Here is a 16,174-nt window from a genome sequence, read left to right on the forward strand (position 1 = left end):
TGGCCCACAATGACTCTCAGCTATGCCATTGGGATAGTTCATGACCACAGCGAGACACCATTTGATGACACACACAAAAAGATAAGTTTCACCTTTGAGATGCGACAGGCAGCTTCACTACAAACAGAGCCTTCACTGTGGCTGCAAAGTGTTCACAACAGAGAGTTTTGCAAAGAGCTAACGGAAGCTGTAAGTTGAGTGAAAATACTAAAAACACTAGCTTTGAGAGGAATACAGGTAAGAACCATGCTAACAGCTAATAAGTAATTCACTGTAGATTCATTGTAGAACAGACCAGGGAGGAAGGGGGAGAAATGGCACAGAAACAAGTGGAGCACCCAGCCAGTCACTAATTGAGCACAACAAAAACAGTCACTGACAGCATCAATTACAGGGACATGGACATTGTTTGTGGTCATCAGTGGGACAATAACAACAATGTGTCCTCTGGTAAATGGATATGATTGCTTAAAGATTCTGCGTTTGCTAAATGAGTGTGCTAAGAGATCTCCTGGTAAATGGTACCAGAAGACTTCCCGGTAAAAACAAGATGAGACTTCCTGGTATATAAAAACAAAAATACAACTTTATTTCAACAGAAGAATATGATGTATAGAGCTAATTAAACTGTCTCAAGAAGAGCCAAGATAGAAGTAAATGTCATCCAAGCCAGTTTCGGGGAAGGACAGGCCAAAACAAACTCAAATGTTGACCTAACTTATAAGTGCAGCAATAGTTGCACCCTAAGGTTAGCCGCCATAAGCTTACGGCAGGTAAATATAATTACACAACTGTAAATAGAAACTTGGTAAGGTTACAGGACTGTAACAGGATTTAATTTCCTGGACTGTGGTACTTAACTGTCCTCAGCATGAACACACTACATCAGCACTTCTCTGCTAAGACAGGTTTAATCAAGGTGATGTTGAACTGTACAATAATGTAGTCAAGGGAGATAAATATAGATTCAGAGCACGGATAGATAAATCCTTTCTCTATCATATCGGACAAAGGCATCAACTCTGTCAGACTACACACACACACACACACACACACACACACACACACACACACACACACACACACACACACACACACACACACACACACACACACACACACACACACACACACACACACACACACGTATGAGCAGGGATATACCAGGGTGAGTGTCAACATAGCACCCCCACCATTTCCAGCTGCTCTTTGTCAGTGACATCATTATGGTCCCTCATGGAGCCTGGCCCGCATTAGCCAGGTGTCCCCACTAGCCAGACTGGGGGTCCCCATTCAACCCAGACAATGGGCTGTCCAAACCCAAATCAGTATTCTGCATCTGCACATTTCAGCAGCTAATCAAATGAATGAGCCATGCCTAATATTAGCATTATGGCCATCATAAGGATTGAAAGAGCAGCTAATCAAACAGTTATCCCCTACCTGTTAGCTTACAGCCAACAAGATAATGCCAGACTGGACACTTGCCTTTCCCTGTGAAAGTAAATGATCCAGGCATTTAACCACATAAATCGAGAGCATATTATCGCTAACTAACTAACTAACTAACTAACTAGGTATGTATATATAAAGCCCTTCAACTGCTCTTATTACTACTAAAGTAACCCAAAACAAACCTAAAAGGGACTTAGGATGTTTGTGAGAGAAACAAAGACTGCCAAGAGTGAAGAACTAAAAGCCTGACCAATGACCATAAAGCCAATAAATATATAAATAAAAATAAATAAAACAATTAATTAAATAAATAATAATAATAATAATAAATAGCTCCTCACCACTCACTTAAAAACAATTAACAAAAGAAAAACAAATTGTCAATTTCTTTGGAAATTAAAATGATTAAACCGTGCTTGGGAAATCTTACCGATTCCAGCTGCACCTTTGATTTTTCAAGTAAGCTGTCAGCAGAGCATCGGACTTCCAGCTGAGCCGACGAGATCTCAGGTCGTGACCCCTACAGTGGGTCATCTCGGCTGTAGGTTGACAGCTGTCTTTAAAGTACAGGCCAGACTAGGCCATGCGAGCCAAAAGACGGAGGTTAATCCTCCTGACACTTGGTCAATGCATGGGAGTCTCAGTCAGTATTCACTGAGCTACCCACTACAAGACATGCTTCACTGTGTGCAGGGTAATAGTTTAGATTTCATTCAACTATAAATCTGACCATGATTTATGATGTCTATCACACACAGTGAGGCAATATAAATATATAAAAACTGTAGAAAACCTTAATATCTCAGATAAGGTATACTATTTAAATGTCAATCATATTTACATGGTCACCAAGGTATTTAACTGACAACATCAAATGTGTTCAATCTGAGTCAACAAGCACAACTTGGCAACAGGTGCTTGAATTATTAGCACAACCAGTACAAATACAGATGCATCAAGTAATGTATCCACATTCATAGATTGACCACCTATTATATCTAAGAAATTCTATAGGTCTAGTGTTAGGTTTGCAACACTTTCTTGTTAATGTACATGTAAACTGTAGGCTACTGGTCATATTTACAGATGAATGACAGTGAACTGCCATTCAATGTAATTTTGCAATTCAATAACATATCCTTTGGTGATGCACAGCTGTATAAACATTTAGCAAAAGGGAAGGCCTGTCTAAATTTGATGGGTTACTTTATAGAACATGATACTGTACATCATACAGGAAGAATGATACATTCATTGTATCATGTCTGATTAACACGTCTTTGAATTCCCCCCCCTGCCAACTATATTTGAAGCGATGATAAGCACCGTGAACACCAGAAATATGGCGCTATGAAAACTTCAAATCACTGCAAAAGGCTCAGGACAATTTCCAGCAAACCCAGGCGGCAACATGTTGGAGGAGGCGGCGGGGAGTACGAAAACGATTGTCGTCGTTTCATCCATTTGCAATGATACAAGAATGACCGACAATTGCGGTTAGGTTTAAGTACCCCACAGTTACATTTTAAGAAAATAAGTATTGTGAGAAACTCACCCGACGCTTCCGACTTGATGGATGCTTCTCCCCGACTGAAATTTTGGGGATACCACAACTGGTAAAAGTTTTACAACATTCTTTCCAGAAAATAGTTAGTGATTCTTTTCCAAATTACCGGTTCCAAAACTTGATGATTGGCCTCACTTTCAGTCTGCCTGGTAACCTATATTATAGTCTAGACAGTGTTAAACGGTTTGCGATCAGCAACTGCTTTGTGTGTCCTCACTGCATCTCGCCTTGCGGATTTTGAAAAGCTCTTGAGAGAGGAAGGGGCGGGGGCGCGTTGAGACGTAGTTAGCTGCTCCCATGCAGAGGCCTCTGACCCACTATATCTATCATCCTAAATATATATACTGTCGATGAAATTTCTCTCGTTAGGGGTCTAAGCAGAGAAGCTGCACAGAACCCTATTTTTGCCTATTATTATTGTTCTCTTGCATCCATCGTTTCTGCAAGGTAATGCCAATAACTTTTACATGGTAAGGCATAGGCATAGGACAAGGGTACGAAACATCTTTGTCTCGAGACCCCAAATTGACATCAATAATTTCCTGTGACCCTAACAACTTGATTGCGAGCTATACCAACACATAATAAGGATGTCCAAATGTTTTCTAATCGCCTAAAATAGGCTCTAATTCATTGGATATGAACCCAATATAGGCTACAGGTGCAATACACAGTCAATGTTTGTCTAAACACTAAATACAAATATTTGTGTCTTATTAATCAAATCATAGAGGTTAGTTAGATTTTCTCAGGGGACCCCAATTTGAAATCAGGGAACCCCACATGGAGTCCCGACCCCAAGTTTGGGAACTGCTGACATAGGAGCCTGCTAATTGGCAAGATGGTAAAGTGCCATAGGCCACACCCTGTCATGCATTGTCATGCCATCTGGCCACAAGGTGGCGCAAACCATGCAATTGAAAATGCACATTTGGAAAGGCCACAACCCTTACCCCGTATGACTGAGAATTCAGACATTTGGTACAGATTAGACTTTTGTCAATTGTTAGGAACACGACTCCTCGCGTCCTCTCCTTTGTCCTCCACTCACGTCCTCACAAAGGAGGAGAATATGTAAGGGGAGGGACCTAGATCTTCTCCAATGTGTTTTCAGTAGGAAGCGAGTAGGGAACGGAGGAGAGGATGTGAGGAGTTATGTTCCTAACAATTGAGAAAAAGTGTATGAGTTCAACTAACCTCAGAGTATGGTTTTGACCACAGGGTGGTGCTATTTAGAGTTTTTGGTTTATAGTGGCCATGTTGTTTTAGCTAATCTAATGAAACATAGAAAGACCTTTGCCCATAGATCATATGATCATACATGCCAAACTTGAATGCCGATCTGCAAAGCGGCTTGGTGAGTTATGATGAGCCAATCAGAGCAGAGTAAGTCTTGAACATTGACCTTTCACCTCCTATTTGACTTCCTGTATTTCACAATCTTTCATGTCCTCAGGAATTACACCACACAGAGTACCTGCAGTCTACACTTCAAAATGAGAAAAAGAGATTTCAAGACCTTGGACAGCATGGCAGACAGAGCTCCCGAAGAGGAGAAGTCACAAAGCAAATTGAAAATGGTTTCAAGGGACCGACACCTGTGAGTACAGCTTCTCAATACAGCTTTAGCTATTGCCCTACACTTGCACCTGTGACAGTGCTGTCATATGCAACAGTCCTGAGCCTATCGGTTGTTATCAGATAAATAAGACATTATAGAAAACTATTGTGAAGCAGAAATGTATTGTAACCATCTATTGTCTGCCTATTCTTAGCCCTCTCCAATGTGGATATACTGTAGTTTGCTCATACAGTCTGTATTCACAAGATCATGTTGTGATATTTTTTGTAAGATGTCAGTGGATGCCAGGAATGAAGAAGGCGACTTTCTTGCTGTGCATCGTTTACATCTCTGTGCCTATGGTTCTCTACCTGTTTCCATGGATACTAGGCCATGTTGTTTATTCCCACTTGTGTAAGTCTAGCATTTCAGCCTGACACCAATCATTGAATCTTGGTCAAAACGTTTCTAATAATTAAATGGCATGCATGATAGTTGCTTGTTAGGAAATACAGAATACAATACAGCGTTCATATTCAACTATATTCTTGTATAGAACTATCAGGCATGATAAACTGAATTAGGGAGCTATTTGTGCCTTTGTTGTCTTGGCTGCAGTAAGGATTCCACTCTTTACGGACCTCAGCAGTCCTGCGGAGCTCTCCCTGAACCACACATGTAACTTCTACCTCACTCCAGAAGAGGGGATATCAGTGGGAGTATGGTAAGTCTGTTGTCATTATGCGTGCTTGCCCTGTGTCCCCATTCCCCATCACACTACAGTATTGTTTGTGCTCTGTGTGTGTGTGTCTCGTAGGCATACAGTTCCTGACAGCCAATGGCAAGAAGCCCAAGGGAGAGGCATTGAGTGGTACAGTGAGACTTTGGGAGATGGCCACTCTGTTATTATCTATCTCCATGGCAACGTGGGGACCAGGTGGGAATAGTGTTTGGAGGGTAGAGACCCTTGTATAGACTTTAATGGAGTCCAGTAGGTATTACATGATCAGTGACGTTCCTTTGTTTATACCAAAGATACATTCTGCACAGCCATTCTTGTGTACTTAGAATTAGAATGAATGGGAACATTCTCTTTGTCTCAACTAATGCTTCTAACCCTAAAACTGAAAATCTGATTTTTTTCAAAAGGGCAATAAATCACAGGGTCGAACTTGTGAAGGTACAGTACATTAAAATCCGAAATAATTCATTCTGTGTATGAAATGTGTGACATTTCCCAACCAACAGCTTGTGTGTTGTAGATCCTGAGTGCTGCAGGGTATCATGTATTGTCTCTAGACTACAGAGGTGAGCACTATCCAAATACTGTATTTTCATCTCATCTTATTATACAAAAAAGGAGTTGCATCCTCATTATATTCCACAGCTACATACAGCTATTTATTTTAACCTCATGTCATCATTCAATTCATTGCCCTTCACTATTACATAGACATTCAGAAATCAGACTGTAATAATAGCGGAGTGGAAATATCATGATGTCATGAATCTGAGGTCTATTTTATGTTATTCCCGTAGGGTATGGAGATTCTACTGGGGAGCCCAGCGAGGCAGGGATGACATCTGACGCCCTCTACCTGTACCAGTGGGTAAAGGCACGGAGCAACAGGAGTCTAGTCTGTCTGTGGGGTCACTCCCTGGGCACCGGGTAAGTCCCTCATTCTCTAGCCGTTAATGGAAGAGATGTGCGTCATGATACTGATGACACTGCAATAAGCACTCAGTTTATGCCACTGCCTATAGGCTACAGTAGACAAAAATGATGTACAAAGAACATTTCAGTGGTGTCCTGAAACGTCTCTGTCGCTGCTTTTGAACAAGACTAGATGCTAGCCTTGCTGTATATCTGTGCCAAACCGTCTTGATAGACTCTGTTCCAAACATTCTAATTTGTAAAATCTCTCTGCAGGGTGGCAACCAATGCTGCTCTGAAAATTCAGGAGCAAGGTGAGTTAGCATATTTTAGTGGAGACTGCCTCCTTTACTGTAATACTGTATTTTCACAAACTAAATGATGGATAAAACACTATCCCTGTGTAGAGGTTGGGAGAAGGTAATGAATATATTCATGGGCAAGTCTTTAACGCCCCCTAGTGTTCAATACCTGGCAAATTATTTAGCCCTCCTATTCAATTTCTGTCACAATTGTCACAATTATCATCTGACCAATCTGTATGGTACACAATTGTGTCCTGTTGTTTTTTAATGCCAGGGTCTCGTGTTGATGCTGTAATTCTTGAGGCTCCATATACAGACATTGGAGAGACAGTGGCCAGCCATCCCCTCTGTATGGTAAGGCATATCAATCTGTCTGCTCTGTGGCCCTGGGGTGTGTACCAATCCACTTTGTTATTGCACCGTGCAACCCACAGATGTCTCAATTTCCCTTTCTTGCAAAAGAATGTCTTAGCATCCGGCTTCTTTATCTTGCCATTATTATGTTGAAAACACAGACATCAATGTTTTTCAATGCTTTTGTGTGTTTTGTTTACGTGTGTTCAAATCATAATTTTAATAGAATAAAAACACTATAGGGTATATATTCAGTATAAGGGTTGCGGGAGGAACTGAAGTTGGTCATGTTGCGCATATTGAGTGCTTACATTTCTCCAGCCTCAGTTGGAGCCTCAAATCGTTTTGTTGTTGTTTGAATTCCAGATTGCCCCTTTAATGGCTGATTTATCATAGAAACTGCTGAGCTACTGCACCTATTTTATCCTTCACATGCAACTATGTGATTCAGCTCAAAACATTCCTGAATTGATCTAATCATTGCCTCCCCCCCCCTTTTTTTAGATGTATTTGTTTGTTCCAGGTTTTGAGAGCTTACTTTGGAACATCATAGAAATGAACAACATAGTGTTTGCTAACAACAGAAAGTAAGTGTTCAAGTATATTGTCGATGCTACGAATACTTCATATAAAAAGCACAAGCAGGCTTTTTCATGTGTTTCATGCTGGTGGCTGCTGGAGCAGGATTTTGTCTGTTTGTTTAACCATCTTTAATAACTGTACTCTCCAGAGGCAGCTGGCCACAACCAAGGAAAGAATGTCACTGAATGAATGAATGCATTAAACTCTGCTTTGGTAAAGTCAGGCCATAGATCTAGGGTTTGTTAAATGTGTTTGGGTGCATAGTACATCTCTCAGTTGATGTTAGATATGGTTAATGTTTGTATGTGTGTTGCCTTTATGTGTCTATGCAGTTTGAAGACTTTGACCAGTCCTGTCCTACTTCTACATGCTGAGGATGACAATGTGGTGCCCTTTCACATGGGCCAGAAGGTAAAACCTATCATGGATTTAGGTTAAGTTTTTGTCATCCAAATAATGAGTACATTAATACTGTATCTGGACTCATTATACCATGTGGTAGAGCATTGTCTGTGTTTGTGTCCCCAGCTGTACCAGATAGCACTTCAAGCCCAGAGGGAAAGAAATGTAGAGGGCCAGGTTCAAATGGTATCCTACAGTGCATCATTGGGATACTCTCACAACCACATCTACTTGGACCCTAATCTGTCTAGCGTGATTATGTATGTTTGTGATCATGATAAACAACTTGTATCCATCTGAAGTTCAGTACAAGTAGAAATAAAAATTTTCCTAAAGAGATTTAACTGCAAAACAAATTCAATTAACATGACTGACAGGTCAATATGGGGTCATGTCCAGATATCAATTAAACTGCAGTGTTTGTGTTCCCATTTTCTCATCACTGCAGGAGCTTTCTACAGGGCCTGGGACAGTAATCTACAGAGGAAGACAAGCTAAACAATGGAAGACATCCATTCCACTCCAACATTCTTTCCTTTGTTGTTCACTTAAACTTCCTTGAGGTCAATGTCAGTTCTTGTATGGCACTGGTCTCTCGCACCCAGTCAGTAACATCATGTGTGTATTTATAATTAGAATGCAATTAAACACTTTAGATCAGGCACACTGGGTTTTATTGAAGTGACAATACTGAATATAAGAGAAGTGTTCCCATTGATTGGAGTCAGAGATGGGGAAATAGATAATGTTTGTTGGTGCAGAAAACATGTAACAGGCTGTTAGGTACTCAAGTGCTTTGTCAAGGTACGGTCATTTTTCAAAACATGGCAGACAGGAAACCAGAGGCATTGAAATCTAACCACTTATCACAATTATTCACTCATGTTCATTCAATGAAGATCTACATGAACGCTAAGAGTCTAACTACTGGTGAATACAGGTGAATGCCCTGTCCATTTGGAGTTACGGCAGCCTCACATTTTTAACAAAGCCCTAGCTGTCTCCTCGATGGCTTCGCGAGGCTCGTTTGGAGGCGGGATCTTCAGATCCGTGGGCTCCACTCCCCACACCTCTGTAGCGTAGTCTGTGATGGTGCGATCGCTGGAGAACTTCCCAGAGGCAGCGATGTTCTTGATCACCATCTTGGTCCACTCCTTCGGGTTCTTTCAAACAAGAAGCATGATCAAATGTTAATCGTTTAATGCCTTTGCTCTTGTATTTCAACTATGACCTGTTCATTAACTAAAAGTCTTTGGTATATGTTGAATACCTGATAAAGTTGGCTGACTTTGTCCTGGCTCTTCACATACTCCTCATAGTCTGCAAACACTTTGAAACTGAGGAGAGAAAGATAATCAACACCCAGACTCATTGAGGAAGCACACAGGAGGAACTACAGCAGACAGACAGAAAGAAAATACCCACCGATCATGGTTGAACAGCATGTCAGTGATGTCCTTGAAAAGGTCTGGATTTTTGGGGCTGAAAAATCCACTCTTGATCTGGTCGATGACTTGTTTCAGCTCTGGGATCTTCTTGTAATACGTCATGGCTTCGTAACTTAGAAGAGAGGCGCAAAATGTTTCACAGCAGAGACCTGGCATAACTATAGTCACCTCTCCAAACCTTGAATTAATTAGTAAACACAGGGCTTGGTGTGCCCTCATGTGGTAAACCGGTTTCTGAATTTAGCATCACACAAGTGAATTTCTTGGATCATATAAGACTGCAGATAGGACTTCCATACCCCGTTTTGTCCATTTCAGCCACATCGTCCACCCTCATGCCGAAGATGAAGAGGTTCTCCTCGCCAGCCTCCTCAGCCATCTCCACGTTGGCTCCATCCATGGTGCCAATGGTGAGGGCCCCATTCAGCATGAACTTCATGTTGCCCGTGCCTGAGGCCTCAGTGCCAGCAGTGGAGATCTGCTGAGACAGGTCTGTGGCTGGAATCACTGCAGGAAGACAACAGGAATTCTTAAATCTCACAAAAGCTCATGAAGGATTATTGATACGTCCCACTGAATTAAAGATTGTTCTGCAGATTGTACCTTTCTCTGCCAGAGAGACTCTGTAGTTCTCCAGATAGATGACCTTCAGTTTACTTCCCACCACAGGGTCATTGTTCACCACCTCACCCACAGCTGTAATGAGCTTGATGATCATCTTGGCCATGTGGTACCCTGGCGCAGCCTTTTAGGGGGAGACAGTGATTGAGGGGAATAAATACATTGCGGACCTATTTGTGTAACAGGTTTTGAGATGAGCCATTTACCTTGCCACCAATGATCACAGTCCGGGGAACAAAAGGTGTTTTTGGGTTCATCTTTATGCCTGCAGGAAAACAAACAAAGAGACATTCTTAGAAGCAACACAGTCAGACAAATGGGGACCATAATGCTGGGCGGTGTGTGTGTGTGTGGGTGTGTGCGTGTACGTACGGTTGTACATGGTGACGATATGCAGACAGTTGAGGAGCTGGCGCTTGTACTCATGGATTCTCTTCACATGGACGTCAAACATGGAGGATGGGTTGATTTTCACCTTGTACTCGTTCTCCAGGTATTGGGCAAACTTGACTTTGTTATCCTGGGAACATAATTACATGACTTGTCATAATGGGATGATAGTGAAGTAAGCGCGAAGTTATCAAGTCATAGCTCAAGCCGTGGCAAGTCTTAACATACCCTGTAACAGAGTCACAAAATGCAATGTTGCAACAATCTTTCAATAAATCATGTGGTCAAATCTCTGCATGATCAGAGTTCCAACAGAGAAGTGTGCGCGTTGGTTGCATTGCTTACCAGGAACAGAGCTACAAAGAGATCTGTTATAGTCACTAAGAGGAATGTAATCAAATAAGAGGAAGACTGAACTTACCTGTTTCACTTTTGAGACATCTCGAATGAAGGCCTCATCATCGACGAGGTCATTCAGCTTCTGTAACTGACTGAGTTCTTTAACATACTCCTCTCCAATGGCCTTCAAAAGTGAATAAAGTGTCATTTTTATTTATTTAGACAAAACATGCTTTAAATTACAATGTTTTTGACATTCAAAGTTCAGCAATCATTTTGTATGTTTGATAAACATATCTGTAATTGGTCAACTTGTTTTTGGTTTGATAATACTTTGAGTGAGACATATGCATGCATCAAACCTCAGCAATGAGCTCAGCCAATCCTGGGTTACAGAGCAGGAGCCAGCGTCTAGGAGTGATGCCATTGGTCTTGTTCTGGAACTTGTCTGGTTCTAGTTCGCTGAAGTCACGGAATCTATAGAAACAAAAACAAAGATGTTCTAGAGGTGGAATTCTTCAAGAGAGTGCATCTGAATGGCTGACAACAACATGAGTAGTCCATCTTACACATCAGTCTTGATGATGTTGGAGTGTATCTCAGCAACTCCATTGACAGCGTGAGATCCCACGATGCACAGGTGAGCCATGTTGACCCTCTTGCCACCGTCTTCCTCGATCAGAGACATCCTGCGCACACGGGCATCGTCTCCAGGAAAGAGGGCTGTAATCCCCTGGAGGAATGATGGAAAATACAGTCAGTCTTGTAAATAGTGTTCATGAGTCTTGCATAGAACATAATTCAAGAGTTATATAATATCAATGCATTCAAACAGAGTACTGAGCTGATACGTACATCCAGGTGGATCTGGTTGATCTGGTAGATGATCTGCAGGTGTCTGGGCAGCAGGGTCTCCAGCAGCTGCACAGGCCAGCGCTCCAGAGCCTCAGGAAGCACTGTGTGGTTGGTGTAGGCAAAAGTACGCTTGGTGATGTCCCAGGCCTGAGAAAGAAGGGTTTATATGAACAACACACATCGAATGACAGGCAGGACCAAGGTTTTTGAGAAAAGTGAAAGAAAAATTAATTTGAATATGTATCTTATGTCAAATTGAATGATACAATTGTCTCTCATGGTGCTCACTGATTTATTGATTTCTGTGATGTATGTTAGCCATAATGAAGAGTAGGATTTAGGGTTAGGGTCATATAATGAATGCATGTTTTTAATCTCTACCGTATCCCAGTCGAGTTTCTCAATGTCCACAAAGACCCTCATGAGCTCTGGAATGGCCATAGCAGGATGAGTATCGTTCAACTGGATAGCAACCTGTCAACACAATTATCTACAGCTTTAGAAAACTCTTGAGCCTGTTGTCTTTTTGTTGCAACTCAGTCATGCTAGTCATGAAGTGACCTACTTTGTCTGGGAAAGTGTCAAAGGAGATGGGACCAGTGGAACCCTTCTTGGAGGTCTTGAAGCGGCGGATAATATCCTGGAGAGTGGCCGCCACTACAAAGTACTCCTGCTTGAGACGCAGCTCCTTCCCCTCAAAGAACTACAGCACAGGAGCATGAGCAGACCAGAGAAATCCACTGACAGTTAGAAATAATCCAACATGTGCCAAAATCACTCACACCTATGTGGCAAATGTGGGACTTACATTATCGTTGGGGTAGAGCACACGAGAGATATTCTCTGCCAGATTCCTGTCCAGAACAGCCTGGATGTAATCTCCGACATTGACTGTAAATAGTCAGTGTACATTTCAGCTTTCAAAAATAAGGAACTGCTAACAGATGTCTGGCCAAGATCATTAAGCAGGGGTAAAATCTATTAAAAAAAAAAAAAAAAAAAAAAAAAAGATGATTCACTTACAATCCCGCAAGTTGAAGTCATTAGGAGCGCGAGCAGACCACAACCTCATGGTGTTGACTGTGTTGTTCATGTAGCCAGGGATGGGTGTGTCATAGGGCATGGCCAGAACCACCTGCAGAGTCAAGGATGGGTGGAGTAGGATTCAACCTCATAACTGTACATATCAATTTAAAAACACTATTCATTTACAAGTACTGTACCTGTGTATCCACCCATTTGCTGCCTTCCTGAGACTCCTCCACTCGACCATAGAAGTGTACAGGCAGCATGTACTCAGGACGGGCCTTCTCCCAGGGATTACCATGCCTCAGCCAATCATCTGCTTCCTCCACCTGAGAACAAGTCCATTTATGTACACTATACTGCAAATACACTATAATGTTTATTGACTAAACACAACTGCACTCATCATAATGGTTCATGGCATTCTGTTTATACGGGCATATTGGATTGAAAGTGCTCATCCAACTTCTCAAACAACAAGGAATTCCATCTTTCACGTACAGTCTGAAACCATTCACGACGTGCAGGTTGCATGCACTAGTTGCATGCTTCTCCACTTCAGTAGTTATCAAACCAAATCAAATTCAGTGTTCAAAAGTGCATGTTTACATTGAGGCTTTGCACTGCAAGTACAAAGCCAAAAACAAAAGGGCAAAACCTTCAGCTGTTATCAGTCAAATGCAATGAGCTTTCTCAACCCTGAGCCAACCACCCACTATCGCAAGCATGGTTTCATCACTGCAACGGGGCTAAGGGGGCAGGACGCAACCTCTCTTCCTGTTAATGATTGGCCCACACTGCTGTAAGTAGTGTCCCTCCCTTCCTCCCAACCTAGACTCCAACAGTGCAAACACACTTTTAGACCTTCACCTCATTCTAAATGATACAAATGTGCACCACAACCTTTAGAATGGGAGGCTGTAGTATTTACTGCTTATGGTTATCCTGAAGACTGCTTGAATCCATTCAATATGAATGAGTGAACTTTATTCAGAGATAAAGTTATCCTTAAATAGACTGTTGAAAAAAAGAGATGACTTTATCTAATGTAAAGTGGGGTTACCTGCCAACCCTCTTTGATCTTCTGATTGAAGATTCCGTATTCATAGCGAATGCCATAGCCATACGCTGCAAGACCCAGGGTGGCCATCGAGTCCAAGAAGCATGCTATGTAAAAGGGAATATGCAAATACACAATACAAACTCCAACTGTAAGTGAGAATGATTTATGGTGTGATATGGGATAGGTGCTTATAGGCATTTGTACTATATTAGTCTCCCTTTAATAATGTGGGCAAAGGCTTTAAATGCTTTGCTTGTGGGGTTTGAGGAGGTTGTATGATATTGCAAGTTTGTGAGATGTTGCAGTCTTGAACGAGGCACATATTTTCCCATGGCAAACAATACATGAATTGTGTTGAAAAATGTATCTTGAGGCAGGCAACATCAACCTCCTGCAGTTGCATTGAAAGTATTTCCTGTTGAGGCTTGCAGAGGTGAGGCTGGCTGTAGTTTTCCATCTCCAGTCACCAAACACAAAGTATTCTGCAGCACTTTTCCAAATAGGCCTATAAAAGGCCTTGGCCTGAACTACTGCAAAGTACCTGCTAGTCTGCCCAAACCCCCGTTCCCAAGACCTGCATCCTCCTCCATCTCCTCCAAGTCTTCCATGTCCAAGCCCAGCTAGAGGAGAATGACAACAAAAACAAGTTCTAACATCACCTTCATTCACATCAGTCTTGTCTTACCAAAAACAAAGCATATAAAATCAATTGAAAAACCACATAATGTTCCTTCATGAAATAAGGAAATTCTTAATGAATTTCAGCTCATTGAAGCCACCTATCAACACAAAGAGCATTGAGTTCGTCAGAGCATAACTGAGTGTGACTGCTATGAACAATTAATCAGGAAGTTAGACCATGCGTATGTTTCTCATTCCACCTCACCTGGTAGATAGCTTCGTCACAGGCATTCTGCAGACCGAGGTTGATCATTGTATTCTGGAGGGTTCTGCCCATATAGAACTCCAGAGAGAGATAATAGACCCGCTAGACAGAGAAAAGGCCAATTTTAGAGCAATATGCAACCGAGATTCAATGCAAGTGAATCAATTTGGAAAATCATGATGCAGAGAAGGTACTCCCAAATGACTCCATGTACAGTACAGGTCATCAGATCTATCAGGGTGTGGTAAATACAATAATGAAAAATTACTATGAAGAGCAGTAGAGGGTTACATATCCCCTATAGCAAGCATATGATCGACTAAGATGAGAAAGAGTTTCCTGAAAAAAATACATATTAGCAAATAAAAGAATATTATCTTCTCAGAATCTCGAACATACTAAAAGCAGATACTGAAAAAATGTAATCTGCCAATCTCTCATACCGTACTCAATGTTCAGAGGGGCGAGGCACTGACTAGCTGATACTGGATTAAAGGAAGACAGGCCTGAGAAAGGGCAACGCTACGTGCATAATAATTAATTGTATAACTTTACCTTGGGGTCAGCCTCATAGTAGAATTGCTGAGTTCTGATCCATCTTCCCACCAGGTGATCCCGAACCGTGTGTGCGAGAGCGAAATAATAATCACGCGGCGTTGCAACATTCCTATCTTTCACCAAAGTGAAGTGCAGGTGTCGGTTAAAACTCTTCTTGAGCTCGGCAACATTTTCAACGCCTACTATTCCTCGAATACTGATCTGCTTACGCTTCTCCTGGTCAGTCAGAGGTGCCGCCATACTGACCAACAGTCCTACACTGTCTGCTGTCCAAACTGAAAAAAGGTTCAGTGTAAAAGTTTTATGTAGTTGTAAGTGGTGGCAGGCAGTCCCCTCCTCTTTTATCTATTGGTGAGTGAAGTAGGAGGTGTGTCCCTCCGCAACTTCTTCCAGATATTCAGAGCACAGCAGAAAAAAACTTATTAGAGCCAGAGAAATTGTAGGACACCTATAATTTATTGAATATTCACGAATACAGAAAACACCAAGAGCTGAACTTTTTCAATAATCATAATAATAATAATAATAATAATAATAATTGTAATTGTAATCGGTATTGACATAAGAATGACCGAAATTAGCATTAATGTTAGGAAAATTCCACCTTTTACATTATCCGTCAAGCAAAGCACAATTAATCACTTTGGGGTTACAGTATAGGACCATGAGTAACGCACGCACTGCACGCGCAACATATTGTCTTGAAAATATTGCAAAGTCGCTCAGCGACAGTATGCAATTACTAGAATGATAATTTATGAGAGTAAAACAGGTGGGGTAAGGGATTACTACAGGATGCACTTTTGTGACAGACCAGGTTGTCTCTGCTCTAACCACTGATGTGTACCAACAGTCATCTAAGTGTATTTGGTTGGTACAAATAAAAAATACTTCGATCTCAAACATTATATAAAGACAAGCTTTCAGAATAATAAACTGTTTCCTGGAATAGTTATGTAACCTTGTTATAATAATGACTATGCTTGTCTTCATTTGGCCTGAATAGAGGCAAACCTTCTCTCACACTGTTAGTCCAGTAGTGACCCCTCAGAGATGGGCCTTTGTAGATATTTTGGGCAGTGTTTGAGACAGTGTCTAGTCTCCATTA

General features: G+C 41.5%; 2 protein-coding genes across 2 annotated transcripts; one reads left to right on the forward strand and one right to left on the reverse strand.

Annotated features, from left to right (window-relative positions):
- Positions 1 to 4,331: 4,331 nt before the first annotated feature.
- On the forward strand, positions 4,332 to 8,470 carry LOC310814094 (lysophosphatidylserine lipase ABHD12-like). The gene is made up of 14 exons (XM_083683356.1): positions 4,332 to 4,379; positions 4,479 to 4,622; positions 4,876 to 4,997; positions 5,202 to 5,307; positions 5,401 to 5,520; positions 5,733 to 5,763; positions 5,846 to 5,891; positions 6,123 to 6,252; positions 6,514 to 6,551; positions 6,817 to 6,896; positions 7,401 to 7,483; positions 7,811 to 7,889; positions 8,007 to 8,140; positions 8,329 to 8,470. The coding sequence occupies exons 1-14, from the start codon at positions 4,357 to 4,359 to the stop codon at positions 8,354 to 8,356; spliced, it is 1,164 nt and encodes a 387-aa protein (XP_083539482.1). The 5' UTR covers positions 4,332 to 4,356; the 3' UTR covers positions 8,357 to 8,470.
- A 67-nt stretch (positions 8,471 to 8,537) lies between these two features.
- pygl (phosphorylase, glycogen, liver) lies at positions 8,538 to 15,363 on the reverse strand. The gene is made up of 20 exons (XM_083683354.1): positions 15,064 to 15,363; positions 14,509 to 14,610; positions 14,164 to 14,242; positions 13,623 to 13,726; positions 12,757 to 12,888; positions 12,557 to 12,668; positions 12,342 to 12,424; positions 12,099 to 12,236; positions 11,915 to 12,007; positions 11,534 to 11,680; positions 11,248 to 11,411; positions 11,041 to 11,155; positions 10,761 to 10,862; positions 10,322 to 10,469; positions 10,156 to 10,214; positions 9,932 to 10,073; positions 9,628 to 9,835; positions 9,306 to 9,440; positions 9,151 to 9,217; positions 8,538 to 9,043 (listed from the first exon to the last, which is right to left on the reverse strand). The coding sequence occupies exons 1-20, from the start codon at positions 15,304 to 15,306 to the stop codon at positions 8,855 to 8,857; spliced, it is 2,562 nt and encodes an 853-aa protein (XP_083539480.1). The 5' UTR covers positions 15,307 to 15,363; the 3' UTR covers positions 8,538 to 8,854.
- Between the last annotated feature and the right edge of the window lie 811 nt (positions 15,364 to 16,174).

This window comes from Argentina silus (genome assembly GCF_951799395.1).
Source record: "Argentina silus genome assembly, chromosome: 13".
In the NCBI taxonomy this organism is placed as follows: Eukaryota; Metazoa; Chordata; class Actinopteri; order Argentiniformes; family Argentinidae; genus Argentina; species Argentina silus.

Bases quoted from the DNA above. Each gene is read 5' to 3' on its own strand.
- LOC310814094 (XM_083683356.1), top strand. From the start codon at position 4,357: ATGCCGATCTGCAAAGCGGCTTG. The intron at 5,764-5,845 runs GTACAGTACATT...TGTGTGTTGTAG, and splicing joins ACAGGGTCGAACTTGTGAAG to ATCCTGAGTGCTGCAGGGTA. The intron at 6,552-6,816 runs GTGAGTTAGCAT...TTTTAATGCCAG, and splicing joins TCTGAAAATTCAGGAGCAAG to GGTCTCGTGTTGATGCTGTA.
- pygl (XM_083683354.1), bottom strand. From the start codon at position 15,306: ATGGCGGCACCTCTGACTGACCAGGAGAAGCGTAAGCAGATCAGTATT. The intron at 14,611-15,063 runs GTAAAGTTATAC...TTCTCTGTCTAG, and splicing joins ACTATGAGGCTGACCCCAAG to CGGGTCTATTATCTCTCTCT. The intron at 10,074-10,155 runs GTAAATGGCTCA...TCCCCCTAAAAG, and splicing joins CTGTGATCATTGGTGGCAAG to GCTGCGCCAGGGTACCACAT.